This window comes from Microcaecilia unicolor, chromosome 2, assembly GCF_901765095.1.
Source record: "Microcaecilia unicolor chromosome 2, aMicUni1.1, whole genome shotgun sequence".
Taxonomy (NCBI): Eukaryota; Metazoa; Chordata; class Amphibia; order Gymnophiona; family Siphonopidae; genus Microcaecilia; species Microcaecilia unicolor.
In genome coordinates this window covers 44,054,666-44,073,214 of record NC_044032.1, presented here as the reverse complement: position 1 = coordinate 44,073,214, position 18,549 = coordinate 44,054,666, and the positions used below count along the sequence as shown (strand labels likewise).

Below are 18,549 nucleotides of genomic sequence, written 5' to 3'. Positions count from 1 at the left end.
CAAAAGACATCCAGGGAAAAAATATGATAAATGTAATATACCAATACATTTGCCAAAAATAATTATACTGATCATGGAATCTGTAAAAGGAAAAATGTAAAATATGAGAAAAAATATAATAAGAAAAATAGTAAGAAGAAGAAAGAAGAAAAATAATAATAATCATAGTAATATATACAAAAATAAAATAATAAAAGTTGGAAAAACTGCCAAAAAGTAAAAAAGCACTCGTAGAAAGTGAAAGTATTCAATTTCCTTGTTGAGCCCTTTAGGAGCTACACAGTCAGCTTGATATATTGCACGTTGTTCTGCTCTCAACAGAATTTGATCAGTGTTTCCACCACGGACATTTCGTTTAATAAGCTGCAGTACAAAAACTTTTAAATCATCTATACTGTGTTTGGCATCAATCCAGTGTTCTACTAATGGAGCTGATTTAATCTGTCTCCTAATGCAGCTACGATGTTCAATAACCTGAGTTTTTATTTTCCTTTTGGTCTTGCCGACATAAATCATATTGTAAGGACATAAAATAATATAAATAACATTTTCAGAGTTACAGTCACTGTCAAATTTCAACTTGTATTTTCTACCTGTGGTGGGGTGTATAAATAAATCTAGCTGAAGTGAGTGGGCACAAACAGTACAAGAGTTGCAAGGTCTGTGTCCACTAAAGTTATGAATTGAGTTGTCTCTAATCATTGAAAGAGATGATTGAACTAGATGATTTCTTAAATTTGGATTGCGGGAAAGTGCAGAAGTGGCAACAATCTCCTTAAAGCATGGATGTATCTGGACTATATGCCAATATTTTAAAATAATTTTCTTAAAAGAATGACTAAAAGATGAAAACCTAAGGGCACAAACTAAATCCAGATGTGGTTTGGATCTAACGCCCGTATCCAACAATTCTTCTCTAGTTTTGAGGCTGGCCTTTTTAAAGCCTTCTGTAATACATTTATCCGGATACCCACATTGTCTAAATCTGTTCTTTAGATCTCACAATTTAGCATAGCATCACCACTCCTTTACTCATTACATTGGCTTCTGATGAAAGCCAGGGTTGCCTTCAAATGATGCATCTTTGCATTTCAGATTATCTATGGTATGGTCCCTGACTATATGCTCCCTTTTTGATTGACCTCCCTATGTGTAATTCCATCCCTAGATCCAGAGAATTTCTAATTCTCCATCGTCCTAATTGTAAAAAGATTGTTTACAAAACAGTCCTCTCTGCTGACTTCTCCTATCAATGTACTAATTGGTAAATTGATAAATGGTGGAATCTTCTTCCAAGGGCTGTTAGATCTGTACATGATTACAGTTACTTTCAGAAATTATTAAAAACTTTTTTCGAAAAGTTCTTGCAACAAGATAATGGAAGACAGGAATGACCAGTTTTATACAAAATTCTGTATAACTGCTTATAATTTGTTTGTTACACAATACAACCTTGTAAAATAATTCATAAACTAATTTTTGTAAAGTTTCATATAGCCATATATTGAAGATTTACTCAACATATTTCCTTTATCAGAAGATTATTATGTATGTATGTATTAAATTGTCTGGATTGTAAGCCACATTGAACCTGAACTCTGTTTGGGATAATGCATGATACAAGTGTCATTTTTAATAAATAACAATGATAGTGTACAGATTACAATTTTAAGAAGTCAAAGTTCATTCAGTAAATGTATTTTTCTTTCCTAGAGTTAACGTAGTTTTTATAGACCGTTCTGGGCAACGCATACCTGTGAAAGGAAAAGTAGGAGACAATGTTTTATACCTAGCACATAAGCATGAGATTGACTTGGAAGGTATGTGATGGTTTATAAATTGTTATATGCTACATCCTATATTTTGTTATCTTCCTTTAATATGAAATTGTGTATTACTTCCTTCCAAAATGTGGAAATACAGTTCTTTCCACTGTTTGGGACAAATGAGGTTTATGGTCTCAAATATTACATCTTTGAGCTGACCAAGGCCACACCTTTCTTGGACTTCAAAGACCAGCCATGATTCATACCCCTCAGGTGGAAGACATTTTGCAAGATCCTCATTCCAAACAGTACATGTGGCAAGGCTGGAGCTGCTCCTGGTTGACCTGAATCTAGGGTTCCCCAGACTTGGTCTTCTAGAGTTGCAACCTAGTTGGATTTTCAGTATATCTACAATATCAGTTTTCATGCACTTTTTCTGCTGTAGGAGGATAGATTTCATCCATAATCATTGTAAACATCTCAAGAACCCAAGTGGGTTGCAATCCACAAGGAACCCAATAATTTGAGGTTAAGCATCTGAAATATAAGAAGCTAGCATGCTATCATTGAGTGGGTTGGTGACCTCATTCTTAATCCTGGTCGTCATATCACATTTTGACTCTTATTGCCATTTTGTCACAGGCTTAAGTCAAGAAGTCAATGACTGATGCTTACAGTTTAGTCTCTTCAATACATGTTCTGAGAAATATCGGTGGAGAAGTTTGGGGAAGTAAACTGTAGTGCTGCCTTTGTTTTGTGGGTAAATAGAAAATTCATTGGGTTCAAGGACTAGCATCCTGGCATTTTTTTTAAGGTCTTAATTTTCCCTAATCATTTCATTCCTCTTTCCTATGATGTTTCATCTTCAGATGAAAATTAGGTACAACTACTTCTACTTACATAGTAACATAGTAGATGACGGCAGAAAAAGACCTGCACGGTCCATCCAGTCTGCCCAACAAGATAACTCATATTTGCTACTTTTTGTGTATACCCTTCTTTGATTTGTACCTGTGCTCTTCAGGGCACAGACCGTATAAGTCTGCCCTGCCTCCCAACCACCGGCTCTGGCACAGACCGTACAAGTCTGTCCAGCACTATCCCCGCCTCCCAACCACCAGCCCCGCCTCCCGATCTTGACTAAGCTCCTGAGGATCCATTCCTTCGGCACAGGATTCCTTTATGCTTATCCCACGCATGTTTGAATTCCGTTACCGTTTTCATTTCCACCATCTCCCGCGGGAGGGCATTCCAAGCATCCACAACTCTATCCGTGAAAAAATACTTCCTGACATTTTTCTTGAGTCTGCCCCCTTTCAATCTCATTTCATGTCCTCTCGTTCTACCATCTTCCCATCTCCGGAAAAGGTTCGTTTGCAGATTAATACCTTTCAAATATTTGAACGTCTGTATCATATCACCCCTGTTTCTCCTTTCCTCCAGAGTATACATGTTTAGTTCAGCAAGTCTCTCCTCATATGTCTTGTAACGCAAATCCCATACCATTCTCGTAGCCTTTCTTTGCACCGCTTCTTTTTACATCCTTAACAAGATACAGCCTCAAACTGAACACAGTACTCCAGGTGGGGCCTCACCAACGACTTATACAGGGGCATCAACACCCCCTTTCTTCTGCTGGTCACACCTCTCTCTATACAGCCTAACAACCTTCTAGCTACAGCTACCGCCTTGTCACACTGTTTCGTCGCCTTCAAATCCTCAGATACTATCACCCCAAGATCCCTCTCTCCGCCCGTACCTTTCAGACTCTTCCCGCCTAACACATACGTCTCCCGTGGATTTCTATTCCCTAAGTGCATCACTTTGCATTTCTTCGCATTGAATTTTAATTGCCAAACCTTAGACCATTCTTCTAGCTTCCTCAGATCCTTTTTCATATTTTCCACTCCCTCCCGGGTGTCCACTCTGTTACAGATCTTAGTATCATCCGCAAATAGGCAAACTTTACCTTCTAACCCTTCGGCAATGTCACTCACAAATATATTGAACAGAATTGGCCCCAGCACCGATCCCTGAGGCACTCCACTACTCACCTTTCCCTCATCCGAGCGAATTCCATTCACCACCACCCTCTGGCGTCTGTCTGTCAACCAGTTCCTAATCCAGTTCACCACTTCAGGTCCTATCTTCAGCCCCTCCAGTTTATTTAAGAGCCTCCTGTGGGGAACAGTGTTAAAAGCTTTGCTGAAATCTAAGTAGATTACGTCCATAGCGCGTCCCTGATTCAATTCTCCTGTCACTCAATCTTCTCCCGATATCTTGTCTCTAGCTTGAAGGCCCCACTCCCAGTCTACTTACAAGGTGATGTTTGGCAAGAGCTGGAGAACAGCAATGATAACATCACTTTGCCAATCTTTACTATGTTACATATCTGAACTATAAGAGCAAGTTCAATTTTTTTTTTATTCTAACAATACAGAGCCTGTCTCAGGCTGAGAGCAAGTATGTAATCAACATGGTGGTTGCTTCAGGTTCATGTGAATGTTTGCATAAGGAAAGGGGAATTTTTTGATAATTTATTTGTCCCTCCATTTCTTGCAGTTTTGACTATTGCATTGAAAGCCCCTGTTCATCCTCTAAATCCAAAGTTTAAGGCAGTATTGCCAGGCTACTCAATGACCTTGCATTTAAGTACAAGGATCCTTGTTTGAAAATTAACTTTAATCAGGCTATGGTCTTACTTGTTATAGTCAAATCGGAGTGAAAAGCAATACAGAGACCACCGTATTGAACCATGGGCTTTCTCTTTTTATTATTTCATACTGAGCAGGGTTTGTTTGTTTTTTTTTATTACATTTAGGTGCTTGTGAAGCCTCCCTTGCATGTTCAACGTGTCATGTGTATGTGAATGAAAAATTTTTGGATAAACTTCCAGATCCTGATGAAAGGTAACGTTATTAGAATTGTATGTGTTCACCTTGTTTGCTTTTCACGTATTTTCTTGATTGTGTAGAAGGCTTTTTCTTATATTCTGTGACTGTGAGAAGCCTTAATCAGGTGCAGTGTTTGGGGGCATTGTTATGTCTTCAGACTTCAATACAGAATCTAAAAATGAATTAGATTAGATCTGCACCCTGACAAATTTTTGTATAAGTTTTTGTGGAGTTTTTTTTTTTTTCATATTTGCACTATAGCTTTCAGATGCACATGTAATACTATTCATACCTTCAACAACATCCCTCATTCTATCAGGAATAAAATTTTTACTTCTATTGTCATAATATCTCTGTTTATAATTACTCTGATGCCAGGGATAAATCTTCCCATATCTGTAATCTAATTCATCTCTTTTATATTTATCAAACTTTACACTCTTCACATCTTTCTTAAAACTATCTAACTGTAATTTAAAATCTTCAAAATGTCCTTAAAACATCTATCATTCTCCTTTAAATAAACCAATTCATTATCAAGAGCTTCTTTAATTTTTTCAGTCTTTTTGTTAGCTGTTTGGATGATAAGGATCATCAAATCCAGAGAGCATTTGTTAAGGATTGCTTCCCATTTCATTAGGAAATCTGCATCCTCAGTGTACATTTTTGGTTCTTTGTTCATTCTTAGTCCTCTGGGAATCATCTTATTCCGACAATATTCCAATAGAGTCAAAGAGTGTAGTTCAGTACGTACTAGTCTCTTATTTAATTTTATAGCTTCTTCCCAATGATTCATCTGGTCAAACTCAGTAGTACTTCTCTCAAAGAAAGGTTCCTTAGGCAAAAGATCTTGTAAATGGGCATCAGATCTTTTGCCTAAGGAACCTTTCTTTGAGAGAAGTACTACTGAGTTTGACCAGATGAATCATTGGGAAGAAGCTATAAAATTAAATAAGAGACTAGTACGTACTGAACTACACTCTTTGACTCTATTGGAATATTGTCGGAATAAGATGATTCCCAGAGGACTAAGAATGAACAAAGAACCAAAAATGTACACTGAGGATGCAGATTTCCTAATGAAATGGGAAGCAATCCTTAACAAATGCTCTCTGGATTTGATGATCCTTATCATCCAAACGGCTAACAAAAAGACTGAAAAAATTAAAGAAGCTCTTGATAATGAATTGGTTTATTTAAAGGAGAATGATAGATGTTTTAAGGACATTTTTGAAGATTTTAAATTACAGTTAGATAGTTTTAAGAAAGATGTGAAGAGTGTAAAGTTTGATAAATATAAAAGAGATGAATTAGATTACAGATATGGGAAGATTTATCCCTGGCATCAGAGTAATTATAAACAGAGATATTATGACAATAGAAGTAAAAATTTTATTCCTGATAGAATGAGGGATGTTGTTGAACATAAGAGCCCCACTGCCGAACGGGTATTGTTCCAATAAATGCATTTGATTCCACTGCTTTGTTGTTTTTATCTACTGTTTGTAAGCAGTTGTGTGCCTTTTTGTTTTTTGTTTTATACTATTCATACCGCCTACAATTTTAGGCTTGCCTAGAAAAGCAGTAAAAAAGGTGTGGAAGAAGCTACAAGTTGATGTGGCTTTGCTTTATAAGATCTCTGCCAAGGAATTTGTCCTCTCATCCAATCACTCTGATGGCAGATAGAAAGACATTCTGTGGAGAAATTTGCATCTTATTTTGCATTTACTTCAGCTATAAAAACATATTTTGTCATTCATTCTGGTAATTACATTGTATTTGTTTGAGGAATCAAGCACTTAGCTGCAGAAATAGTTTTAGAAATATTAACTAAATTTGCAAAGTCGCTTTCAGGCCACCTTCTTGCACAGTTAACTGGGTTTTAACTTTTGTAGCAGATATCTGTAGTTTTATTTATTTTAAACACTTAGGACTAAATTCTGTAAATGGCGCCCAAATTTGGGCACCGAAAAAATGCACGCTAAGTGTTATTCTATAAACGGCACTCCGGATAGGGCATCACTTATAGAATAGCGCTGGGATCCGCACCCAATTTTGGGCACAAGGACTTACACCAACTCAACTCTGGTGTAAATCACTGCACCTAAATTAGACATGGATCCCCCAAATTCTATAACACTGCACTTCAGTTTGAAAACATCGTTGACCCACCCATGCCCCCTTTTTGGATCCACGTGGAAAAATGTATGCGTACATCTCTATAAAGATGCGTGCATAAATTACAATTATTACCAATTAGCACCAGTAATTGATAGAACCTAATTATTTGTGCTAACTGGCTCATTAAGTAATAAATTGCATGTCCAAATTTGCATGCACAGTGAGCACTGTGTATAGAATTGGGGGGTTATAGTCCACTTTAATCCCAAAGTGGATTACAGTAAAAACACACGTAAAATGCAATAAACCCAACAACAAATATCACAACTTACACATATTCAAAACATTTGTAGGAAGTGTTATTTCTAGTCCAGCAGAAGATTAGTGATTAGCCAAGATGGAGGCTAAGCTGATGATGCTGGGTGATGGTACATTACTACTACTACTACTTATCATTTCTATAGCGCTACTAGACATACGCAGTGCTGTACACCTGAACATGAAGAGACAGTCCCTGCTCGACAGAGCTTACAATCTAATCAAAACAGACAAACAGGCCAGATAAGGGATAAGGACAAAGAGTAGCAAGATTCCGGAATCCCAAAGAGTAGCAAGATTCTGTGTGGAATCCCAAAGACTACTACTACTTACCATTTCTATAGTGCTACTAGACGTACGCAGCACTGTATACTTGAACATGAAGAGAGAGCCCCTGCTTTCTAGCCAGTCCTGATTTTGAACATCTCAAAGCCGTTTGGGATTTGTGGTCCCTGATTCTACCTGTTGAAGTCAGTGCTGCAAGTCCTATGGAGGGGCATAATCGAACGAAAACATCTATCTCCATGGGCGTTTATCTCCGAGAATGGGTCCATGAAGGGGCGGACCGAACCGTATTTTCGAAAAAAATAGACGTCCATGTTTATTCGACAATTTGTGAGCTGGGCGTTTTTGTTTTTCAGCGATAATGGAAAATGAAAGCGCCCAGCTCAAAAACGAATAAATCCAAGGCATTTGTTCGTGGGAGGGGCCAGGATTCGTAGTGCACTGGTTCCCCTCGCATGCCAGGACACCAGCCGGGCACCCTAGGGGGCACTTTTACAAAACCAAACAAAAAGGTCAAAGAGCTCCCAGGTGCATAGCACCCTTCCCTTGTGTGTTGAGCCCCCCAAATCCCCCTCAAACCCACTGCCCACAAGTCTACACCATTACTATAGCCCTAAGGGGTGAAGGGGGGCACCTACATGTGGGTACAGTGGGTTTGGGGGGTTGGACGACTAATAAGCATTAAGCAGCACAATTGTAACAGGTAGGGGGGGATGGGCCTGGGTCCACCTGCCTGAAGTCCACTGCACCCCCTAACAACTGCTCCAGGGACCTGCATACTGCTGCCAGGGAGGTGGGTATGACATTTGATGGTGAAAATAAAAAGTTATGAAACATAATTTTTTGGGGTGGGAGGGGGTTAGTGACCACTGGGGGAGTCAGGGGAGGTCATCCCCGATTCCCTTTGGGGGTAATTTGGTCATTTAGGGCACTTTTTGGGGCCTTATTCGTGAAAAAACAGGGTCCAGGAAAAGTGCCCTAAATTCTCGCTAAAAACGCATACTTTTTTTCCATTATCGGCGAAAGGCGCCCATCTCTGATCGCCTGATAACCACGCCGCAGTTCCGCCTTCACCACGCCTCCGACACGCCCCCGTCAACTTTGTACGCTTCCGCGATGGAGTGCAGTTGAAAACGTCCAAGTTCGGCTTTCGATTATACCGCTTTATTCGTTTTTGTGGAGATAAACGTCGATCTCCCGATTTGGGTCACAATATAGGCGTTTTTCTATTTCGATTATAAGCAGGATAGTACACCAATGAGGTTGGTAGAAATCCAGGACTGGCCTAAAATCTGCCTCACACCTTCATTTGCCATTATTGTTGTTTATTTATAGTCATATGAGATTATCATTCTGTTTCCAGGGGTGGGCATGTGCTAGCTGACAGGAAAATTACTGTTTTTCCCTAAAATTATCCTATGAGAAGAGACATTAAAAGATATGCTCTTATCTTAATTTTGCTATTGTATTTCTTTACCCCTTCATTTTAAAATTTTGTATTGATCATGAACTACCTAGATAGTATTTTCTGATGGGCGGTGTCAAGAGGTTAGTGGTAAATGGAGCTCATTCTGAGGAAAAGGATTTGTTACCCATGGTGTGCCGCAAGGTTCGATTCTTGGGCCAGTTCTTTTTAACATTTTTCTAAGCGATATTGCTGAAGGGCTGTCTGGTAAGGTTTGCCTCTCTGCAGATGATATCAAAATCTGCAATAGGGTAGACACCCCTGATGGTGTGGGTAACTTGAGGAAGGACCTAAAGAAGCTTGAGGAATGGTCTGGAATTTGGCAGTTAAGATTTCATGCTAAAAAATGCAGGATCATGCATTTGGGCTAAAACAAACGAAGGAACAATACAGTTTAGGGAGTGAAGAACTTTTGTACATAAATTAGGGTAGTTAGTGGGGTTCCTCAGGGGTCAGTGCTAGGACCACTGTTTTTTAATATATTTATAAATGATTTAGAGGTGGGAGTAACCAGCGAGGTAATTAAATTTACTAATGACACACAGTTATTCAAAGTTGTTAACTCGCGAGAGGATTGTGAAAAATTACAGAAGGACCTTACAAGACTGGGAGACTGGGCGGCTAAATGGCAAATAACGTTTAATGTGAACAAGTGCAAGGTGATGCATGTGGGGAAAAAAGAACCTGAATTATGGCTACGTCATGCAAGGTTCCACGTTAGGAGTTACGGACCAAGAAAGGGATCTGGGGGTCGTCGTTGATAATACACTGAAACCTTCTGTTCAGTGTGCTGCTGCGGCTAGGAAAGCGAATAGAATGTTGGGTATTATTAGGAAAGGTATGGAGAACAGGTGTGAGGATGTTATAATACCGTTGTATCGCTCCATGGTGCGACCACACCTTGAGTATTGTGTTCAATTCTGGTCGCCACATCTCAAGAAGGATATAGTAGAACTGGAAAAGGTGCAGCGAAGGGCGACAAAAATGATAGCGGGGATGGGACGACTTCCCTATGAAGAAAAACTAAGGAGGCTAGGGCTTTTCAGCTTGGAGAAGAGACGGCTGAGGGGAGACATGATAGAGGTATCCTATATAATAATTCTCACCTCCAACGTTCTGTGCTTGGGACCGTGGCTCCTTGGCTGGAGGTGGTCTGTGAGGCAGACACGCACTGACGTCACTGACGTCAAAACGTGTTTCCCTACTCCTCCTACTGCCTCGGAATCAGCTGTCACCCCCCCCCCCCCCGCGCTATGGCCCCCTCGAAACCCACCCGCGAACCTGTCGATCCCCCCCCCCCCCCCCCGCCGGAACGCCGAAAACTGCCGCCGCCGTTGTTGTACTACCTTCTCTTCCCGTAGGTTGTTGAATCATCTTAGAAAGTTTAACTCCGTGCGTCTGACGTCAGACGCACGGAGTTAAACTTTCTAAGATGATTCAACAACCTACGGGAAGGGAAGGTAGTACAACAACGGCGGCGGCAGTTTCGGCGTTCCGGCGGGGGGTGGAGGGATCGACAGGTTCGCGGGAGGGGGTGGAAGAAAAAAAAAAACGCATGTTGGGGGGGAGAGAAGAGGGTGGCCAACCACAGCATGGATGCGAGCGGGGGGGGGGGGGGAAGAGGCCGGCCCAGGCTGGCACATGGGAGAGAGAGGAGCATGGATGCGAGGGGGGGGGGGTCATGGAAGGGAGAGAGGGGACTTGCTGCAAAAGGATGAATGGAGGCGGCAGGGGACAGAGGAGCATGGATGGCCATGGATTGGGAGGGCAGGCCTCAGGCAGAGAGGGGAAATGCTGGATAGGGAAAAATGGAGGGGCCAGGTGACAGATGAGCATGGATGGGCATGGATTGGAAGGGCAGGACTCAGGGAGAGGGGAATTGCTGGATAGGGATGAATGGAGGGGACAGATGGGCATGGATGGATATGGATTGCAGGGCAGGCCTCAGGCAGAGAGGGGAAATGCTGGATAGGGAAAAATGGAGGGGCCAGGTGACAGAGGAGCATGGATTGGACTCACACTTTCACTCTGACTCTCAAACAGTCACTCTCACATACACTCTCCCAAACATACACACTCCGAGGAAAACCTTGCTAGCGCCCGTTTCATTTGTGTCAGAAACGGGCCTTTTTTACTAGTATAAAATAATGAGTGGAGTGGAACAGGTGGATGTGAAGCGTCTGTTCACGCTTTCCAAAAATACTAGGACTAGGGGGCATGCGATGAAACTACAGTGTAGTAAATTTAAAACAAATAGGAGAAAATGTTTCTTCACCCAACGTGTAATTAAACTCTGGAATTCGTTGCCGGAGAACGTGGTGAAGGCGGTTAGCTTAGCAGAGTTTAAAAAGGGGTTAGACGGTTTCCTAAAGGACAAGTCCATAGACCGCTACTAAATGGACTTGCAAAAATCCACAATTTTGGGAATAACATGTATAAAATGTTTGTACATTTGGGTAGCTTGCCAGGTGCCCTTGACCTGGATTGGCCGCTGTTGGGGGACAGGATGCTGTGCTCAATGGACCTTTGGTCTTTTCCCAGTATGGCATTACTTATGTACTTATATAATTAACCACTATTATTGTGTAGCCCTATTTTCTATGTTTCATTAGAAAATGAGTCTTCATTTATAGATGGCTATTCTCTTTCCTGAAGAGAAGCTACTACCCTGTGCCAAATTCAGAAGCAACAGCAGTAGCGTCCTCCAGGACTCATAAAAGCAATTAGAAGGCATTCCTAGACCAAGACTAGGATGTAGACTAATTCTTTTCACATAATCAACCTTTGCAGTGGGTGGCAGAATCCAACTCTGCACGAAGTCCTGGCAGTCAGTCGTGAAGAACAAATAGGTATTATGGATAGTGAGCCAAAGAATACCAGCTAGATTTCTCTCAGATAACATCTAATTATCTCATTCACCATAGGCGCCTCTGCAAAAGTAGGTGGAATCCCTTTTTTAGGAAAACACAAGGAAGCATGTCTGAAAGTTGGAAATCAAAAAGGGTTCTACTCCAAGTACTTAATTCTAAAAAGAATTTGAAAGGGTTGAGGCCAATATCCAGACCTCAGATGTGAAGTGGTCCTGAAATCTTCAAAGTAAAGTCCTTGAAAACCATTCTTCCCTGCCAGCATATGAAGGTATGGCTATGTTTTCTGGATCTGCTGATCCATCTTCTACGTTCAAAAGTTCCATATCCCAGTATCCATTCTCAGTGGAAAGTACTTGTATTCAGTCTCTCTCTCAGTAGTGCAGTTTTCACAAAATATTGGGCAATAGTAGCTGACCACCTTATTTTCCATTACCTAGTTGACTGATCAATTGGTAAAGAGGCCAATTAGTGTATTCAAATGACAATTTGACTGTCATTGGGTTTTGTCGTAAAGTATTCAAAATCAATCTTATAACCAGTGTAAATAACCTTATTGGACCTTTTTCAGTTAGTGGAGGAGTAGCCTAGTGGTTAGTACAGTGGACTTTGATCCTGGGGAACTGAGTTCGATTCCCACTGCAGCTCCTTGTGACTCTGGGCAAGTCACAAACCCTCCATTTCCCCTGGTACAAAATAAGTACCTGAATATATGTAAACTGCTTTGAATGTAGTTGCAAAAACCTCAGAAAGGCGGTATATCAAGTCCCATTTCCCTTTCCCTAATAGTAAACTTTTCTCCACAGTGTACCCTAATAGTAAACTTTTCTCCACAATGTATCTCTCTGGCTTCTCCAAGGACAAGCAGGACTACCATTACCACGAATTGGTGACATAATCTGATGGCACCCCAGTACGGGCATTACCCAATGTTCTAATTTCTATAAGCTTTGGGCAGTCCCAACCGCTCATACACGCATACCTTCCCACCTGCCTCAACTGTGTAGGACCAGGCAGTCCTCCCCTCTCCCCCCCCCCCCCCCCCCCCATGGAGCTGAGAGGACCTTGGTCAGCACACTCTCCTCGGATCAGTTTTTCTTGGTAGCTGGTAGGGACATGACAGCTGAGGAAGTCTCCGCCTGCCTTGACAATGAGTGTTGATGTTGCCCATCTGGGCTGAGTATCCTCAGGCCCCACACCGAGGACACAGAAGGATTTGACATTGTCCTCATCAGTACTGAGGGGGGTCCCAGTGTTGAGTAGAAATGAGGAAGCATCAACATTTCTTTCACCTCCTCGAAGCGAGGTTCCAGGAGCTCCGGAGTACCGACGTCGCCAGTAACCAAGAAGTGTCATGCCAAGAGGACAACTCCCCCTCCGTAAAGTTGGTATGCATGCAACAGCTTCACTGGAAATGGGCCCAGTCATCTTCTCAGGTTGTTTACCATACCAGCACTGGGTCTGCTTTTTATTGATAACTGCCCTTGAGGCAGTGGCGTTCCTAGAGTGGATGGCACCCGGGGCTGATCGCCGATGCACCCCCCGCCCCCCCCCCCCCCCCCACCTGCGAAATGACACCTCGCCCCCCCCCCCCCCCCCCCCCCCCCCCCCCGGCAAAATGACATCCCCCCGGGTACATACCGCTGGGGGGGGGAGGTGCCACAGCGCGCGCCTGTGGGCTCAGACTTCGCAAACTTCGCTCGTTCACTGCAGCTCCCTCTGCCCGGAACAGGAAGTGACCTGTTCCGGGCAGAGGGAGCTGCAGCGAACGAGCGAAGTTCGCGAAGTCTGAGCCCACAGGCGCGCCGCGGCATCCCCCAGCGGCGTGCACCCGGGGCGGACCACCACCACCGCCCCCCCCCCCCCACCCCCCCTTGGTACACCACTGCCTTGAGGAGTGGTTCGGGGCCAGGGCCATGTTACAAGAGGATATGCTGGTCAGCAGTGTCACAGCCCCAGATACAAAGATATTTGGCGCCCTTCTTTAGCTAATTTGGTTCCATAGTGGCCTCAACTTAAAAATTAGTGAAAACCACTGTGCTAGAGGGTCATATCACAGCTCATAAAGTCAAGAGCCATGGCTGCATTGGTAGCCCACTTGAGGTCAGCCTCCATTGAAGAGATTTACAAATTTGTTCAGGGTCTAGAATACAACTCCATGCTCCTAGGCCTGTTTTTATTCTGTTCCATCTATGCAACAGGCATGTACATAATAGTGTAGTTTAATTGGTTTCTGGTTGGCCTTGCCTGTTGCAAGTCCCTATTGTCCGCTGTTTGTTGTTTTTGGTGGGCCTAGTGGTAATTATAGGCATATGTTTCCTCGGAGAAAGCAAGGTTACTCATCTGTAGCTGGTGGGTTTTTTTTGAGGCAGCAGGATATATTACCACATACCCTCCCCTAGGAGCTGTATTCTCTGAGCTTTTGCATTCACTGCCAAAAGCTTCTAGAAATTAGAATACTACGTAGCACTCGTACCAAGGCTCCTACAGATGTCACTCATATGTGGTGATGTCCTGCTGTCTTCCGAGAACACCTGCTACAGGTGAGTAACCTCGCTTATAGATTGAAACGGGGACAAAATTTGTCCCCGTCCCATCCCCGCGAGCTCTGTCAGATCCTATCTGCACAAGCCTCGAACAGTTATGATTTTATGTTTAAATCATTTTATTAACGTATAAAAGAAACAGTATTCCGTACAAGTGTCGTTTTATAGGATCAACCAAACACTAGTCTCCCTTCACAAACAACCCCTCCACTATTGGGGGAAATTGAACAAGCCAAATTACTACAGAATGCTACATAGGAAATTTATGCTAACAGAATACCTTGGTCGCACACACAACACAAATGCCAAATATATAATAGCTGACCAAAATGATAAACATAAATTAAACCAAAATCCCTAGAAGCTACACCAAAGAAATAGAAAGACATGCATTTTCTCTTATACTGTGCAAAATATAAAGATCACACATGCCAGGGATGGTGTTAGGGGAGTGCAACTAGGACAACTGCCCTCTGGCCAGAGAAAGCTCTAAGCCTGCGGGAAACTGAAGAAGGCATGGCCTGTTAGTGGACTTTGAATGGGGGGAAAAATTATTCTCTGATTCGTTTTAAATTTACTACATCGTAGCTTCATCGCATGCCCCCTAGTCCTAGTATTTTTGTAAAGCGTGAACAGATGGTTCACGCATTCCAAAACAGGAAGTTGCTTCTTGTGACCAATCAGAAGAGACTGGGCAGGAGGGAGGGGGAAGCCAAGCTTTAATTTTTTTTCTGCTTACTCTTTTTATTTGGAGATGGAGAGCTGCTGTGTGATGGAGGATAGGCGCATCCACAGCAAAGCAACCCCATCTGTGTGGCTTGCTTCAGGGCTGAAGTCTTGCAAGGCCGCTGCTTGAAGTCTCAGCAGCCATTGATTTTAAACAAGCAGCTGCAGTGAGAGGATCAGCAGTAGCAGGCAGGAAAGAGTGGAGATCTTTCTTGCCCCAAAGCAAGCCACTAGACTACCAGGGTGCCTTGCAGTATGTGTGGGGAGGGCACCCTGCCGCTCAAGGGAGGGAAAGCAAAGCTCGGTTCGATTGTACGGTTCTGCGGGAACCCTACAGGACCTCAGCCCACCCCTGCAGGATCCCCGCATACCTGGAAGGAATCCTCACTGTCCCCATTCACATGCAGCTCTCTATATTAAACTGAAAGGACTTGTGATGTAACAGAATTCCTTTTCTTGTTCAAACACTTAGCCCAAGTTAGTGCCATCAGATGGTATCGTCCAATTGTGTATCTGATTTATCCTGTTATCTGCAGAGGGCCCCCAATACAGATAAGTAAATTTGCAATCCTATAAGGGGTCAAGCTGCTGTGGCTGGCAGGTGCAATATATTCTTCCCAAGTGGATCAGAATGACATTCCAGACTTGATAGGGAAATTGCTGTTTTATCTGCCATCATCTGCTTTATTACTAGTTCAGATTCTATAATATTAATCTTTAGCTTTACCTGTGTAAACGTTTTACTAACAGCTAATGCTATTCATAGATTGAGGAGAAAAAAACAGCGGAGTAGACGAAAATGGCTGGGGATCTTTCATTTAAAAATTCTTCAATATGACTCGACATGGACTGTGTTCTGACAGCAGTGCCTGTGTCAGGCGTCTACAGCTACACAGATACAGCAAAATGAAATACATTAAAATACTTAAAAAATGCATACAATAAAACCTATAGATATACCAAAATATAAAAGGCATAACATGCAAACCAACTCAAATAGTTGAGAAACAGAGATGTTACCTACCAATTTTTTTTTTTTCATTTTACATTCAACTTTGGGTAACATCTCTGTTTTATTTTATGTCCTGTATTTCTGTGTAGTTGTAAACTCTGACCCATTCCCTGTTGCCGAAACATTGTCTGTGTCGAGTCATATTGAAGAATCTCCAGCCATTTATGTGTATTCCGCTGTTTTTCCTGCTTTTTTGCCTTGTGCGGAGAATGGAGTGTTGTTTGTTCATAGATTTGAGAACATAAAACAGCAGTGGGAAATTTTTCAGTGAATAATGTAAAATAACTGTGGATCTTTGGGGAAGGGAGGTCGGTGCAGTAAATCCACCACTACCAACCCCCGCCCCGCCTCTTTCACATCCACAGTGTCTTTTCATTGTTTGGCATTTTCTTTTTGCATGATAAACTTATAAACTTTTTTTTTCTGTGCTCATTTATACTAAGACATCCCATGGCCTGAGGTTCTTATGGCATCCAGTGATCTCATAATTTTTTATTCACATCTCACCCCCTTTTCTTGCCTCTCTTTAGAGAAGAAGATATGCTGGACATGGCTCCTCTGCTACAGGAAAACTCACGCCTGGGTTGTCAGATCATCCTCACCAAAGAGTTAGACGGAGCAGAGTTTACACTGCCCAAAATAACTAGAAACTTTTATGTAGACGGACACGTTCCAAAACCTCACTAAGTGAAACATTACTGGAGTATGTCAAAGCAGTGTAGCTTGTGTTCTGGTGTGGCACAGATTCCAAGGCTCACAACTCAACAAAGGAGCATAACAGTTCACCATGTTAATTTTGTTAAAGTTGCTTATCTTGATCCTAGTTTTGTTGTTCAAAAAAAACAAAACCCATAGAAAGCAGGACGAGATTTGTATATGGGAAATAACTGTATGCCATGCTTCTTGATATCTGGCGCAATGGGGCTTGTATTTTTCTCAACCAGGTAATATAGTTTGTTTGATTAACTCATTGTAACTATGATGTATCTGTTACACTTGAAGTGCACACTTGGCTTTTCTATGGTAAGGTGATGGAAAGGCTGCTGCATTTCTATTTAAATGCAAAAACTTGACATGTTTGCAAGGGAGCAGATTTTATATATTAGTAAATGGTGTTAGATATTTATGTTAAACAGAGCTGATATTTTCTATAGTTGTGAGTCCCTTAAACATTTTCTAATAACTGCAAACCTGCACCGAATTAATTAAAACTTTACATGCAAAAAGCGACATCTATTTCAAACAATGTTGTGTTGTTTCGTAGAAATCCACCGTAATGTTACTGAAATGTAAAATTTTAAATAACACTACGCAAAAGTTAGTTTCTAACCTAGTTAATGTGAGCCTGAGCAGTCTGAATGTTTAAATCTGATCTTTTAGCATGGTATCCTTTTCTCAACTCTGAGTATTGTAATTAAAACTCAATATTCTTTGACAACGCTTTTGTTTATGCTCAATGACTTCAGCGAGTAAGTAGTTAAGTCATGTCAGAAACTGAGATTTGTTACAGCAGTTTGTAAAATTTAAGTCTCTTAAACGGGACAAGGGCTTCCTAGGTAGTTTGGTGTTAGTGATCCAAATAGATGTCACTTTGTGCATGTACAATTTTAATAAATTTGGTGCAGTTTTGAAGTTGCTGTTGCAAAATAGAGGGCTCACTTTTTTTCTGGACACAGTGTAGTATAAACTTGTAGTAGAGCAGAAGGAGCACTTTAGCCTGAAACAGAAGGTGAAATAACCTGTCTCTTCTGTCAGTGGCCTTTGCTTTTTTTCTGGTTTGAAATGGTACCTGCAAGGTTTAAAAAAAGGGGGGGGGGCGGGGGGAGAGAGAAAGGTTCAGTTAATGCACTTAACCAAAAAAAAAAAAGCTAACTTCTCCTGTAGCAGACATTACCAATCATTTTTTGGCTGTGACCCTGCTGAGGTGCATTAGAGTGACATGTCTGTATACTTCCAGCCAGGGTTGTGACCCTGAATGGGGTCCTAACCCACAGAGTTTGGGAAGCCCTGATCCAAAGGCTTTGCTTATGCAAAAGTTAATCAGTAGCCATTGTGCTAAGGAGTGCTAGAGACAATGATTGCCCTCTCCCTGAACTTCTCTTTTGTCCCCACCAACCTTAGAGCAGGAGAATGAGGGACCTGTTCCCTGTGGTCTGCCGCAGAGACTGATTTACCATTGCCCCATTCTGTTTCCATGTGAAGAAAATGTATTTAGTGAATCAGGCTCTTAGGGGGTAAATCTGTAAAGAAGGCATCTGCATTTAAGCGCACACATTAAACTATTAGAATACCAACATACACCTGTGCATATGTATATATTATCAATAGACAAGCCAAAAATGATGGAAGATACCAATCCACGAGTCCAAAAATGACCAGCTCTGAAGGCATGGATATAACAAAAGAGAGGGAACGAAGTACAAACTAAAGTCCAAACCAAAAAACAGCACCACGGGCCTTTAAAAATGGAACACAGTTCTTTAATGAATGAGCCTTGACAAAAAGACCCGACACGGGCCTTGTTCGGTGACTAGCACCTGCGTCAGGGG

At 42.0% G+C, this 18,549-nt stretch overlaps 1 protein-coding gene across 2 annotated transcripts in view; it reads left to right on the top strand.

The window, feature by feature from the left end:
* The window catches only part of LOC115461851 (ferredoxin-2, mitochondrial-like), a 30,283-nt gene extending 12,492 nt beyond the window's left edge, over positions 1 to 17,791 (top strand). The window contains exons 3-5 of one of the 2 annotated variants that reach the window (XM_030191907.1): positions 1,714 to 1,820; positions 4,588 to 4,675; positions 16,531 to 17,791. In XM_030191907.1, the coding sequence (XP_030047767.1) occupies positions 1,714 to 1,820; positions 4,588 to 4,675; positions 16,531 to 16,687 (352 nt within the window). In that variant the 3' untranslated portion in view covers positions 16,688 to 17,791. The remainder of the gene's footprint in view (positions 1 to 1,713; positions 1,821 to 4,587; positions 4,676 to 16,530) is intronic. The other variant, XM_030191908.1, reaches the window with a different exon arrangement.
* Positions 17,792 to 18,549: the final 758 nt, after the last annotated feature.